Source organism: Xenia sp. Carnegie-2017, unplaced genomic scaffold (genome assembly GCF_021976095.1).
Source record: "Xenia sp. Carnegie-2017 unplaced genomic scaffold, XeniaSp_v1 HiC_scaffold_20, whole genome shotgun sequence".
Taxonomy (NCBI): Eukaryota; Metazoa; Cnidaria; class Anthozoa; order Malacalcyonacea; family Xeniidae; genus Xenia; species Xenia sp. Carnegie-2017.
The window spans coordinates 5,235,560-5,246,681 of record NW_025813483.1 but is presented as its reverse complement, the minus strand read 5'-3'; the positions used below and the strand labels follow the sequence as shown (position 1 = coordinate 5,246,681).

The window sequence follows — 11,122 nt, the reverse complement described above, 5'->3', positions numbered from 1 at the left end:
TGAAATGTCGATCTTTTTGTCAATATACAATTTCGTATGACATTCTTGATAAGAAGCTCTTTGTTGGAATATTGTGCTCATTTTAACTTCCGTTAAAATTTCTCCAAGTATTTCAAATCAATTTAGAACACGTCTTTGTAAATGATATTCGTAACTTGAAAGTCTGAATTAATGCATGTTTCTACGGTGGCCCAGAGGTGCAATACACAAACGCAAATTCAAATACACAAACACAAATTCAAATACACAAGCGCAAATTCAAAAACACAAACGCAAATTCAAATACACAAGCGCAAATTCAAATACACAAACGCAAATTCAAATACACAAACACAAATTCCAATACACAAACACAAATTCAAATACACAAACGCAAATTCAAATACACAAACACAAACTCAAATACACAAACGCAAATTCAAATACACAAACACAAATTCAAATACACAAGCGCAAATTCAAATACACAAACGCAAATTCAAATACACAAACGCAAATTCAAATACACAAACACAAATTCAAATGCACGAACACAAATTATAATATGCAAAATTCATATCCGGTTAATTTGCCGGCTAAATGTGTTCTGAATTTACAAAGTTGCCGAGATGCAGATTATTGTCATATTTTTATATTTTCGTTTCATTTCGAGAAAGTAAAATAAACTCAGAACATTCGTGAGGCATTTATTAACTTTAACGTTCGTGTATATGTTCATGTTAATTTATTATTAAAGCAGAAACAAAACAACATATATTTAATAATGTAAGTCATATGATGAGCGTTGCCTAGACCAGGCGGTATCGAGCAGAACAGAAGATAACAATAAATAGCATACAATAAGAAGTGCTTATTAGATCATGTGACTAGTACTATGATCAGATATCTTATACTTAGTTTAATACACATATAATGTATCGTCATTCCTAACAGTTCGTATTATCTTTCCCGGCTGTTGGTAATGTGAACTTGAACACCATGTTTTGTACAGTATGCGGGAATTCGCTAAATACAAGGGGTAATTTTTGTGCTAACTGTGGGACGGATCTTCGAAAGTCTGACGAATCAAAGACCTTGCGGAACAGTGAACCATCAACATCAGCTGGGCCTTCTACTGATCCTCGTGCCACCAAACCTTTGACTTTTAAAGAGTATTTGGCAGATATTTCATTTGCCACTGTTGAGAAAAGGAAGCGTCAAGATCGTTTTGTCTCCACGAAAAAGGGGAAGAAGGATGAGACTGTCAAGGTTTGTGATTACTACTACCTCTACAAATAGGTCCTGTCAATAATAATTTAAAGGGTGGGTGATGGTAGTGAATAATTATATTCAATGCTTGTTTTTATATAGATATTAGTTATGTAATTTCCACCTATTTAAGCTGAAATATAAAATGCCTGCCATAAGAAATTTGTTTTTTTTGCAGTCATTTGAATCAACACAATAATACTTTTGTTGCATGCTTTAAAAAATCAGGCTCAAGTTTTCATGGAGAAGGATGGAATGGTTTTTGCCATTAAAATGTCTAATTATTTTTTCATTCTTCATCACATATTTTGTGATGGCAGGTCATGAACACCTAGTAACTGGATATTTTTCCACCACAGATAAACATTGGAATTATTGAGCTAGATGGGAATCATTTGAAAATTGCGAGGCTCACTTCTTCCTATTGATGTAAAAATGTGATTCTCATGTTGTGGTAAAAACTGCTGGGGTGGAGAAGCAACTGGCTCACAATAAGCAACTCCGTGATGAAAGTTCCGAATGGGTTTTGTTGTACCCAGATATGGAGTTAGTTTTATTTTTACCAGGCACAACAGAAACATTTTCTGTAGAAAAGTACAAGGAGTCCCTTGGCAGGCCATACAGTCGTGTCAATTTGTATGTTTGCAAGACTTTGGATTATGAAAGTGAGGAGGTTTTCTATTGATTATTAAAAACACTTTGTTAATGTATAGGCAATTTATTAATGTTGATTAATACTTAATTATGAGCATTTAATAATCAAAGTTATTCTGTAAGGTCAAGTATATAATAATTTTTGCCCCATTTGGTTAATTTAATGAAACTATCATGATACAAATAAAATTAAACACTTACTTTATGAGGAGCTAATATTAAATATTACACATTAATACTGTGTAAAGTGATCCCAATATGAGTGCATGAGGAAATCAGCAAAAGTGTGTTATGCGACAATCTTTTATTTAAATAAATTACATATTTGATAAAAATACTGATATTTGTTTTGTAGTTGCTAATGAATTAGTTGATGATGTTGTGGAAGAGCAATTAGATTTGGAAGAAATCAGCCTAACAAAGACTCAAAATGAATCATTGTGCACAGAACCACAGCTTGGAGAAGAATCACATTCCACAACTTTGGTTGGACTGTCATCTATTGATGATGCAACTTTAACACAACATGCACTAGAGAACTTCCAAAATTGTGATGCTTTTGAGATGAATACTTTCCAAGGTTTGTGAGTACTATATAGTCTACTTGTACTTGTCAGTCTTTTTATGAAAAAGATGTTCCATTAATATTTCATGAAATGATGAGTGGGTGTTGTGATGATGGTGCAAAATACCATTGGGAATTCATTCAAAGAAAGTGGATAAATGAAATTTGAAAATAGAACAGTCAGAAATGTTGTGGCTTATCACCCATCTTTACTATATTAAGTGTTGTACATTGCAGGTGAAAGTTCTGAAGGGGCTACTTTTGTCCCAGAAAGTATGGAAAATGAAGTTATGGAGCGAGAAGTGTTGCTTATTCATCGTTGTAATGTGAAAGCTGACTTGCTGCACTATTTTGAAAAAGATGATATTTTAAAGAAGTGTGTGGATGTCAAGATGATAGATTCCAGAAAGAATTGGTTGTTGAAATTGCTCACAAGGAACTTGTGCAAAAACCGCGATACGTGGCGGATTGCTGGTTGGACGTCTTGCATTTGCTAAAACCACACATTATGTCGACAGACGGCCTGTTTCAGATGTACGAGTCGCTCCATCCTAGTACACAGAAAGTCTGCAAACTTATTAAGGCAGATCCAAAAACTCCTGTGGAAAATGAGTCTGTTGGTTATCTTAAAAGGTGGATCAAAGGTTTGGATGCAAACGGACTGGCTAAATTCTTAAGAATCTCAACTGGATCTGATGTTATTTTATGTGAAGCAATTGAAATCGCATTCTCTTCCCTTACTGGTACCTCTCGGAGACCTATATTTCATACTTGTGGTGCTGTTATAGAGTTGCCAATCACTTACGATAATTTCTGCGATTTTCGAGAAGAATGGTGCAGTATTATGTCTCAACCAGACATTGAAATGGGCTTGGTATAACTGCTATTGTGGCTTACTTTTTAGTCGTATGACAGTTGTCGTTTACTTGTAAAATTCGTTAACATGCACGTTTTCAAACTTTTGGCTAAGATAATCTACGTTATGTTTATGTTATGTTCGGGAAAGATAAACATTATCTCTGCTGTAATTGTCGTTCACTGGTTCGAACTTCCCTCGCTTGGGACCGTTGAGACCCCTCGTTTATTTCATCGTTGCATCTTAATATTAGGGAGATCTCAATACTGCTTGACCTCAACAATATCTATTAACAATAAGCAATATAAAATTCCATCATTGATAGTTCTCAACAAATCGTAGCACTTGTTTGTGACTCAAATAATTTTTCCAAAGCCTAGCCTTAATTGTGGGAGTTCCAATCCGCTGCGACATTCGCATACAAAATCAATCTTGTTAATTTTTTTTACTCTTGCTTGGAAAAGGTAAGCCTTTAATAACCGAGCGCGAGGTCTTTACGGAGAAATATCAGACCGAAGTTTTTTTGTATAGACCGAGCCCTTAGGGCGAGGTTTGTACAAAAGACAGAGGTCCAATATTTTCAGTAACGACTGAGAAAGCGAGGTTGTTTAAAGGTTTATTATATGGCATTATTTGACATGAAACAAAGCTTGCTTTCTCGTCCTTGCTGTTTTTTACCGGTTGGCTTTCACTTTTCTAGTTTTCGTTTATAAAAAATAAATCGTTTCAAACTGTATCGTCTGGATAGTTAAACTGTTTTCCAAGTGTTTTTCCTTTGAGTCACATTCGTAAATGGTTTTTTGTTCCGATTATTTTGCGTTTTGCTGTTTACTTTACGAAGTTTGTTTACATTTGATTGTAAAATTACGCGTTTTGGACAATGGTCGATTACGGGAAAATAATGGACGGGTAAAATGTTTCTGAGCCAATCAAAGCGCGCCATTTTTCCGGAAGTGACGCTTGCCATATAATAATTTGAACATACTGTGTATTGTATTCAACCAGAGAAAAAAGTTTCTGCTTGGAATTATTGTAGTTGATGTTTCAATACAAAAAGTTTAATTGCTACTCAGCTTCTGCCACCAATCTCCGAAATACTGTCAGGCTTTCTCTCCAGTTCTGTGGATCCCCCAATTCCAGTATAGCCAAGTTGTAAGCAAAATATTCTTGATATGTGCGTGATTCGTCGTCATTTGGTAGATTAATATGGTGCTCAATTTCTAAAATGTCTCGATGAAGATAGATCTTTTTGCAATCCGATGCATGGACAGACTCAGGCAAAAAGAAAAGCTGGTTGGGTATGCCGTGGGCTGTGTGGTACCGCGACCTACGAACGTAATGACTGTTCCACGATTCTTTAATGTCATTAAGACTTTGTTTCATTACATTAATAAATGAAAACCAAAGACATTCGACATGCAATTTTTTACTTGTGTCCAAAATCCCATTAGCCACAAGGTCTTTGAAAAAGTTTATCCACCACGATGCCCATGATCGACGCAGCAAAGCCCACCACGCTTCAATTCTTTGATTGCTATGGGAAGAGCCATATTGATGAGCCTTTAATCCAGAGATTACATCGTGGTGAGTGCGTCGTAAAAAACTCTGAGCTGTAGCCATTACGCAATTTTCCGTCCCTCTGTCAGTTCTTATGATTGTTGGGCAGCTTTGTTGTTCTTTTACACAGTTTAGAAACAAGTTTGCAATAACATTAGGATTATTATTGCTTTTTGTGATCTCAAGCCACATGATGCGTCGACTAAAACCGTCAATGCATCCGTGAATTGGGAATCCAAAAGGTTTCAATTTATCATATCCGTCAGCGTGCCAACAATGATTTGGCCCTGGATTCAGGTATACTCTCCTTTGAAGTCGATGTGCTCTGCGTAATCTTGACCCTTCAGGGTCGAGTTCCTGAAGGATTGATTCTACAAATTTACGAGGAACACGCATTTCGTACTTTCGTTGTAGCAATCGCCACATTGCTCGATACCCAAGCAGTTGACCACAACCATCTAGTTCGCGCTGAATGCATTCCCTTACCTGATCTCGAGAGGCATTATAATTCCTTTTACCCAATCCAAACTCGTTCAATTTACTTTTAAGTGTTCTCATACACATTTTTATGCCATGAAACTTCTCCAAAAACTCTAAAATAGTTCTATATTTGTAGTTTTTCTCATAGTAATATCTTATGGCTTCCTCCATATTTGCGACACGGCAGATGTTATTGATGCACTAAGCATGTTTTGAAAATGGCGAGTTGCATTTGAGTATTCAATTTGTTTGTGTATTTGAATTTGTGTTTGTGCATTTGAATTTGCGTTTGTGTATTTGAATTTGTATTTGTGTATTTGAATTTGCGTTTGTGTATTTGAATTTGTGTTTGTGTATTTGAATTTGCGTTTGTGTATTTGAATTTGTGTTTGTGTATTTGAATTTGCGTTTGTGTATTTATATTTGTGTTTGTGTATTTGAATTTGCGTTTGTGTATTTGAATTTGTGTTTGTGTATTTGAATTTGCGTTTGTGTATTTGAATTTGTGTTTGTGTATTTGAATTTGCGTTTGTGTATTTGAATTTGCGTTTGTGTATTTGAATTTGCGCTTGTGTATTTGAATTTGCGCTTGTGTATTTGAATTTGCGTTTGTGTATTTGAATTTGCGTTTGTGTATTGCACCTCTGGGCCACCGTATGTTTCATGATATTTAACATAATAAAAAATTCAAACAAATAAGAATCTTTTAGAAATTGATGAATTTGGAGCTAGCAAAAATTTATTTGTACAATAAGGAAAATTATAAAAATGGATAACATATTAGGAGAAGTGTTATAATTTTATTTACTCAATATTCAGAGGAAGTTGAGAGGGCAGAATCAATGGATGTTCTCAAGCAAAAAACACAGTACATCATTCAACTAATTAACTCTCTTCGAGCACAAATCGCCATCATCGAGGGTTGTTTCAGCGTATTGCCACAGGAAATGACGACAATTAAAGAGAATGTATCAAAGCAAATGAACACGGCAACAGATCTACTGAGGGAAATTGAGTGGGCAGATGTAGTTGGAAGAGCTGAATATGAGGCTTTGTGCGCTCGTGTTTGGTCATTAGAAGCTAAGAATGAATTCTTAGAAGAAAAGGTAAGGTCATTGAAAAATGAAAATACGAGGGCAAATGCTGAAATAGAAGAAGAGAGGGAAAGTTGGAAAAATTGGAGGCGGGAAATTGAAAATTGGAAGCGGGAAGTTGAAAACAAGATAAATGCGACGAATTAGGTAATAGTTTCGAAATACAACTCAGATCTAATGTTCTTTTTTTTTACGTAATATAATGCTTGTCTTAAGGAAATAACATGTGACAATATTTTTTAATCAAACTGAAAATAGGTGAATATGCTGAAAATAGCAACAACAATTTCATGGAGCAACTGCACAAGAAAAATTAGCACTTACCTTGAAGCATGGGAGCATATATTTCACAAAAAATATACTATTGCAAAGACTTTTAACTAATAATAATGTAATTTACCTTCCTATATGCCAATTGGCAAGTCTACTGTTAATTATAAGCACTTAATTTTAACATTGATATAGCTACCATATTCATTAGATAAACAGTACTCAGTAAAACAAATTGAAGATGTAATAACATGTACTAAGATTTGTATCAATAAACTAAACTTTTTCCTATTTCACTCATCGAAAACCTCTTTTTGCAATGTTCTCTCGTGCTCGGTCTAATTAGTGCATCAAAACTTAGTAATGCGAGAACTTTATGTGTAAGACAGTAATTTTTCATATTAGTGGCTATCTTACAAATAAAATTTTCTTCAAAAGCTTACCTAAAGGAGTTAATCTTCCCAAACACTTTTTAATAGATTGTATAGCTTGTGTTTTAGCATTTTGATGTACATGTAATAGATAACTTCTGAATTATTAGATTGTTTAGGTATATTACCATATTTATTGACTTGGACACAGATTAGAGGACAAACAGTATTCACACTCTATTGAAAATTTTTGATTAAGGGTTGTTTACATGATCCCGGTTAACCGAGATTCAGTGAGACGTAAAAGGATTTCGAGGGATTGACAGGAGGCAAAACTTCAAGCGTAAAAATTACAGCTGTTTGTTCAGCACCACAAGTAATTCCTTATTCTTAAATCAGAATATTGTGAAATTATTCCTATTGAATCGTTTCCATTCGCCAAAATCATTTAAAGCTTGGCTGAATCCCGGCTACGATGTCTCATGTAATCAGCCAAAGATTTTCACTAACGACATAAGAATAAGGGCAAACAAAGAGTAAAAATAGAAAATTCACGAGAAGCAATAAAGCAAATGACGCAAGCATCAGCATAAGCATAAGCACGGCAACTTGACATAAGAATAAGTTAGAACAAAATTAAATTAAAAAGAAAATCCTTTTTCTTTTACTTCCTCCAATCGCTGGAGAAGATGCTTCGCTTTGTTTTATCGCTTGTGCTTAGGTCGCAAGAACTAGACTTTAACACATATCTTATTACGCACATGATTAGCGTATTGGTGCTAATCAAATGTATTTTCTGACCAATAGAAACACTAAGTTGTCTATCCAAATCAAATATACATTGAAGTGAACCTATTGTTTATTCCTTAAACTGTGGAATCGAGAATCAGTTTGTTTGTTTTTTATTTTATAACTTCTATTCTTCAAAATTCCACGATTTTTTATTTGGTTTCTTGGTCAAATCTCATACCATATTGGGTGTAAAATTTAGAAACTTATCACAGCTATCAAATCACTCTTATTAATGAAAGTATTTGATCGTGGTGTAATGTCTACGAACAAGATGGCATCTAAATACCAATCCCAAATAACAGTGTACCCACATATAAATATATATGTCAAACAATCTGCAGAAAGCTGACAACTAACAAAAAAATTTTTCTAAACGTCAGTAAACTCCAACACTAACAGTCCCTCTCAGACGATCTATACATTGTCAAACATGTAACGACACTCCCATAACACTTTCTGTATTATATATTATGATTTTTAAATTTTTTTTATGAAAATTATTTTAGCGCAACTTCAAAAATAGGTAGCAGAACTAAGCCTAGTTTAGAAAACCCAGTTTCACTGCTTAGTTTCTTTGTAAATTTTAGATGTGTATTGATTGATATTGATGAAGCTCAATTAGCTTATGCACGTAATTCTATTCTGCTCATATTTCAATATTTCGTACTGATCTTCTGCAAACACCTAAAAATGAAAGGCGAGCATTTTATCTGAACAAAAAATATTGATAATGGAACTGTCGACATTTAAAATAGAAGAAACAAACTTTAATAGATTAACTCAGCGAAAAAAGTTTGGTCACGCTAGATCATGCTAATCAAAATAAAATCAGCAAAGAACAACTTAGTGACTAGAAGTTGAACTGCGCACAAGCCTTGACGAGAAGTAATATTTTACATTAACCAAATTAACAAAAAATCCTTAATTGTCAGAATTCCAAATTAAGTCCAAGAAAAAGTGCTATGGAGTAAAAAAGAAAACCTTAAATTTCTAAGCTAAATCACAGAAACTATTATAACATTTTTGAAACGTACGCGTTGAGCATCTATGTCAGGGGTTGGCAACTTCTCCAGTCGACGGGCCAGATTACGGAAAATGAAGTTATTGGTGGGCTAGATTATTATAAGAATAATATTCAATATCTTAATCACAGATATAGACGGATACAGTCGGCGGGCCAGTCAAAATCCCTTCAGGGGCCGGCCCCGGCCGGCGGGCCGTATGTTGCCCACCCCTGATCTATGTTTTACACATTTTTTAGAAAGCTTCTTGCACTTGCGCAGTTGGTAGATAAACGTTTCGCTTTAGTAAATGTTATTGTTTTTATAGCAATTCTTGATATTCTGCAAATGTATGGTAGCAAAGAAAAGCAAAAAGCAGTGAGAACTGATGCAGGTGAAAGTGCAAATCCTGTACAACAGCGTGCATTCCTTATGGATCCTAGCGAAGTTAAGCAAATGGAGAAGGATTTATTAGATCTTATGAGAGATTTCAATGATGGAAAATTGCACGCATTTGGTATGGTTGTTATTATCGAAATATGCGAAAATTCCTGAGAAATGATTGATGGTCTTCTGAAATGTTTTTGGAGTTTACATAGTTATATCAACTAAAGATCAAATATCAGATCACTCCAGATGAAGACACTAGACTGCAATATATAACGACTCATGTTTCAACATCAGATCACTCCTGATGAAGACACTAGACTGCAATATATAACGACTCAAGTTTCAACATCAGATCACTCCTGATGAAGATACTAGACTAGAGTATATAAGAACTTAAGTTTCAACATCAGGTTACTCCTGATGAAGACACGAGACTAGAGTATATAAGAACTGAGGGTTCAACATCAGATCACTCATGATGAAGAAACTAGACTGGAGTATATAAGAACTCAAGTTTAAACATCAGGTCACTCCTGATAAGGACACTAGACTGAAGTATGTTAGAACTCAAGTTTCAACATCAAATCACTCCTGATGAAAACACTAGACTAGAGTATATAAGAACTCAAGGTTCAATATCAGATCACTGCTGATGAAGACACTAGACTGAAGTATGTAAGAAATTAAGTTTAAACATCTGGTCACTCGAGATGAAGACACTACACCGGAGAATATAAAAACTCTAGTTTAAACATCAGGTCACTCCAGATGAAGGCACTAGACTGAAGTATGTATATCTCAAGTTTCAACACCAGATTACTCCATCACCATTTAAGATATTAACTTCAAGCTTTTCATGTGTTCATTTTGTACACATATCTATCATTCGCGTAAAAATAAGCAAAAATCGAAAGATTAGGGCTACAACCGTCTGATGATTTGAACTAAAGTAAATGGTATGAACCCGGGAGTATCGTTACATGTTTGTAGATGTAGATCGTCCAGGTTGGTAGAGTCATGAGAAGGACTGTTTTTGTTGTTGTTGACTGACGTTTCGACAACCTTAGTGGGTAGTCATCTTCAGAGTCAAATGAGGTGGCTCTTGACTTTCGCTAAGGTCATCAAACCGTCAGTCAACATCAACATCAACAGTCTTTCTCAGAACTCTATCAACCTGGACGATCTACATCTACAAACATGTATACATGAAGTAGTTGCTTACGTGAATAACAGAATGGACAGAGTAGGCAGTTTACTAGTCTTGTAAAGAATTATCTAGAGATCATTTATCACAACGAGCCTCGAGAATGTTTTTCTCCTATCGATATTCACCTGAGAGGTATGGTTTGATGGTTGACATGATTTATAACGGTTATACTGAAGAGAAATGTGGAACATAATTTCCATAACTTTGTGCTCTATATTGTCAGTCTGTGTACATTAAGAGGCATGGTTTTTTAAATGTAGATGCCAGTTCACAAGTTATGTCGTGCTATGTAAATATGACTGCGTTCATTCACTTCACGAAAAATAGATTTCTAAAAAAAAATGACAATCTTCTGTAATTCACATTCGCTGCCCTAACTGCTTCAATATTCGACGAGTCTATTTAAACAGCAAACGTACCTAGTAAATGGAAACAAGCTGACATAGTTCCGATCCCTAAAACTCCAAAACTAAATAAGACCTCCATTCAATCTTTTCATATTGAACTCTATCTAAAATTTGTGAACGTTTTGTAACTGAATGTGTTTTTGACTCGATATGGGATGTCATTGATCTAAAACAATTGGGTCAAATCCTAATTCTTCTCCTTAACAGTTTCGTTCACCACCTGCTTTGTG

The 11,122-nt window shown here is 34.8% G+C and overlaps 1 protein-coding gene and 1 long non-coding RNA gene across 2 annotated transcripts; both read left to right on the top strand.

Moving 5' to 3' along the window:
- The first annotated feature begins 1,692 nt into the window (after positions 1-1,692).
- LOC124441197 lies at positions 1,693-3,749 on the top strand. The gene is made up of 3 exons (XM_046991630.1): positions 1,693-1,913; positions 2,258-2,482; positions 2,705-3,749. The coding sequence occupies exons 1-3, from the start codon at positions 1,790-1,792 to the stop codon at positions 2,962-2,964; spliced, it is 609 nt and encodes a 202-aa protein (XP_046847586.1). The 5' UTR covers positions 1,693-1,789; the 3' UTR covers positions 2,965-3,749.
- A 2,494-nt stretch (positions 3,750-6,243) lies between these two features.
- Positions 6,244-7,020, top strand: LOC124441200. Its single transcript, XR_006946905.1, has 2 exons — positions 6,244-6,601; positions 6,713-7,020. It is a non-coding gene; the product is annotated as an uncharacterized LOC124441200 (long non-coding RNA).
- The last annotated feature ends 4,102 nt before the right edge of the window (positions 7,021-11,122 follow it).

Excerpts from the sequence above, each read along its gene's own strand:
- LOC124441197 (XM_046991630.1), top strand. The coding sequence starts at position 1,790 with ATGGAGTTAGTTTTATTTTTACCAGGCACAACAGAAACATTTTCTGTA. Across the intron at positions 1,914-2,257 it reads CAAGACTTTGGATTATGAAA|TTGCTAATGAATTAGTTGAT; the intron begins GTGAGGAGGTTT and ends TTTGTTTTGTAG. Across the intron at positions 2,483-2,704 it reads TGAGATGAATACTTTCCAAG|GTGAAAGTTCTGAAGGGGCT; the intron begins GTTTGTGAGTAC and ends TGTACATTGCAG.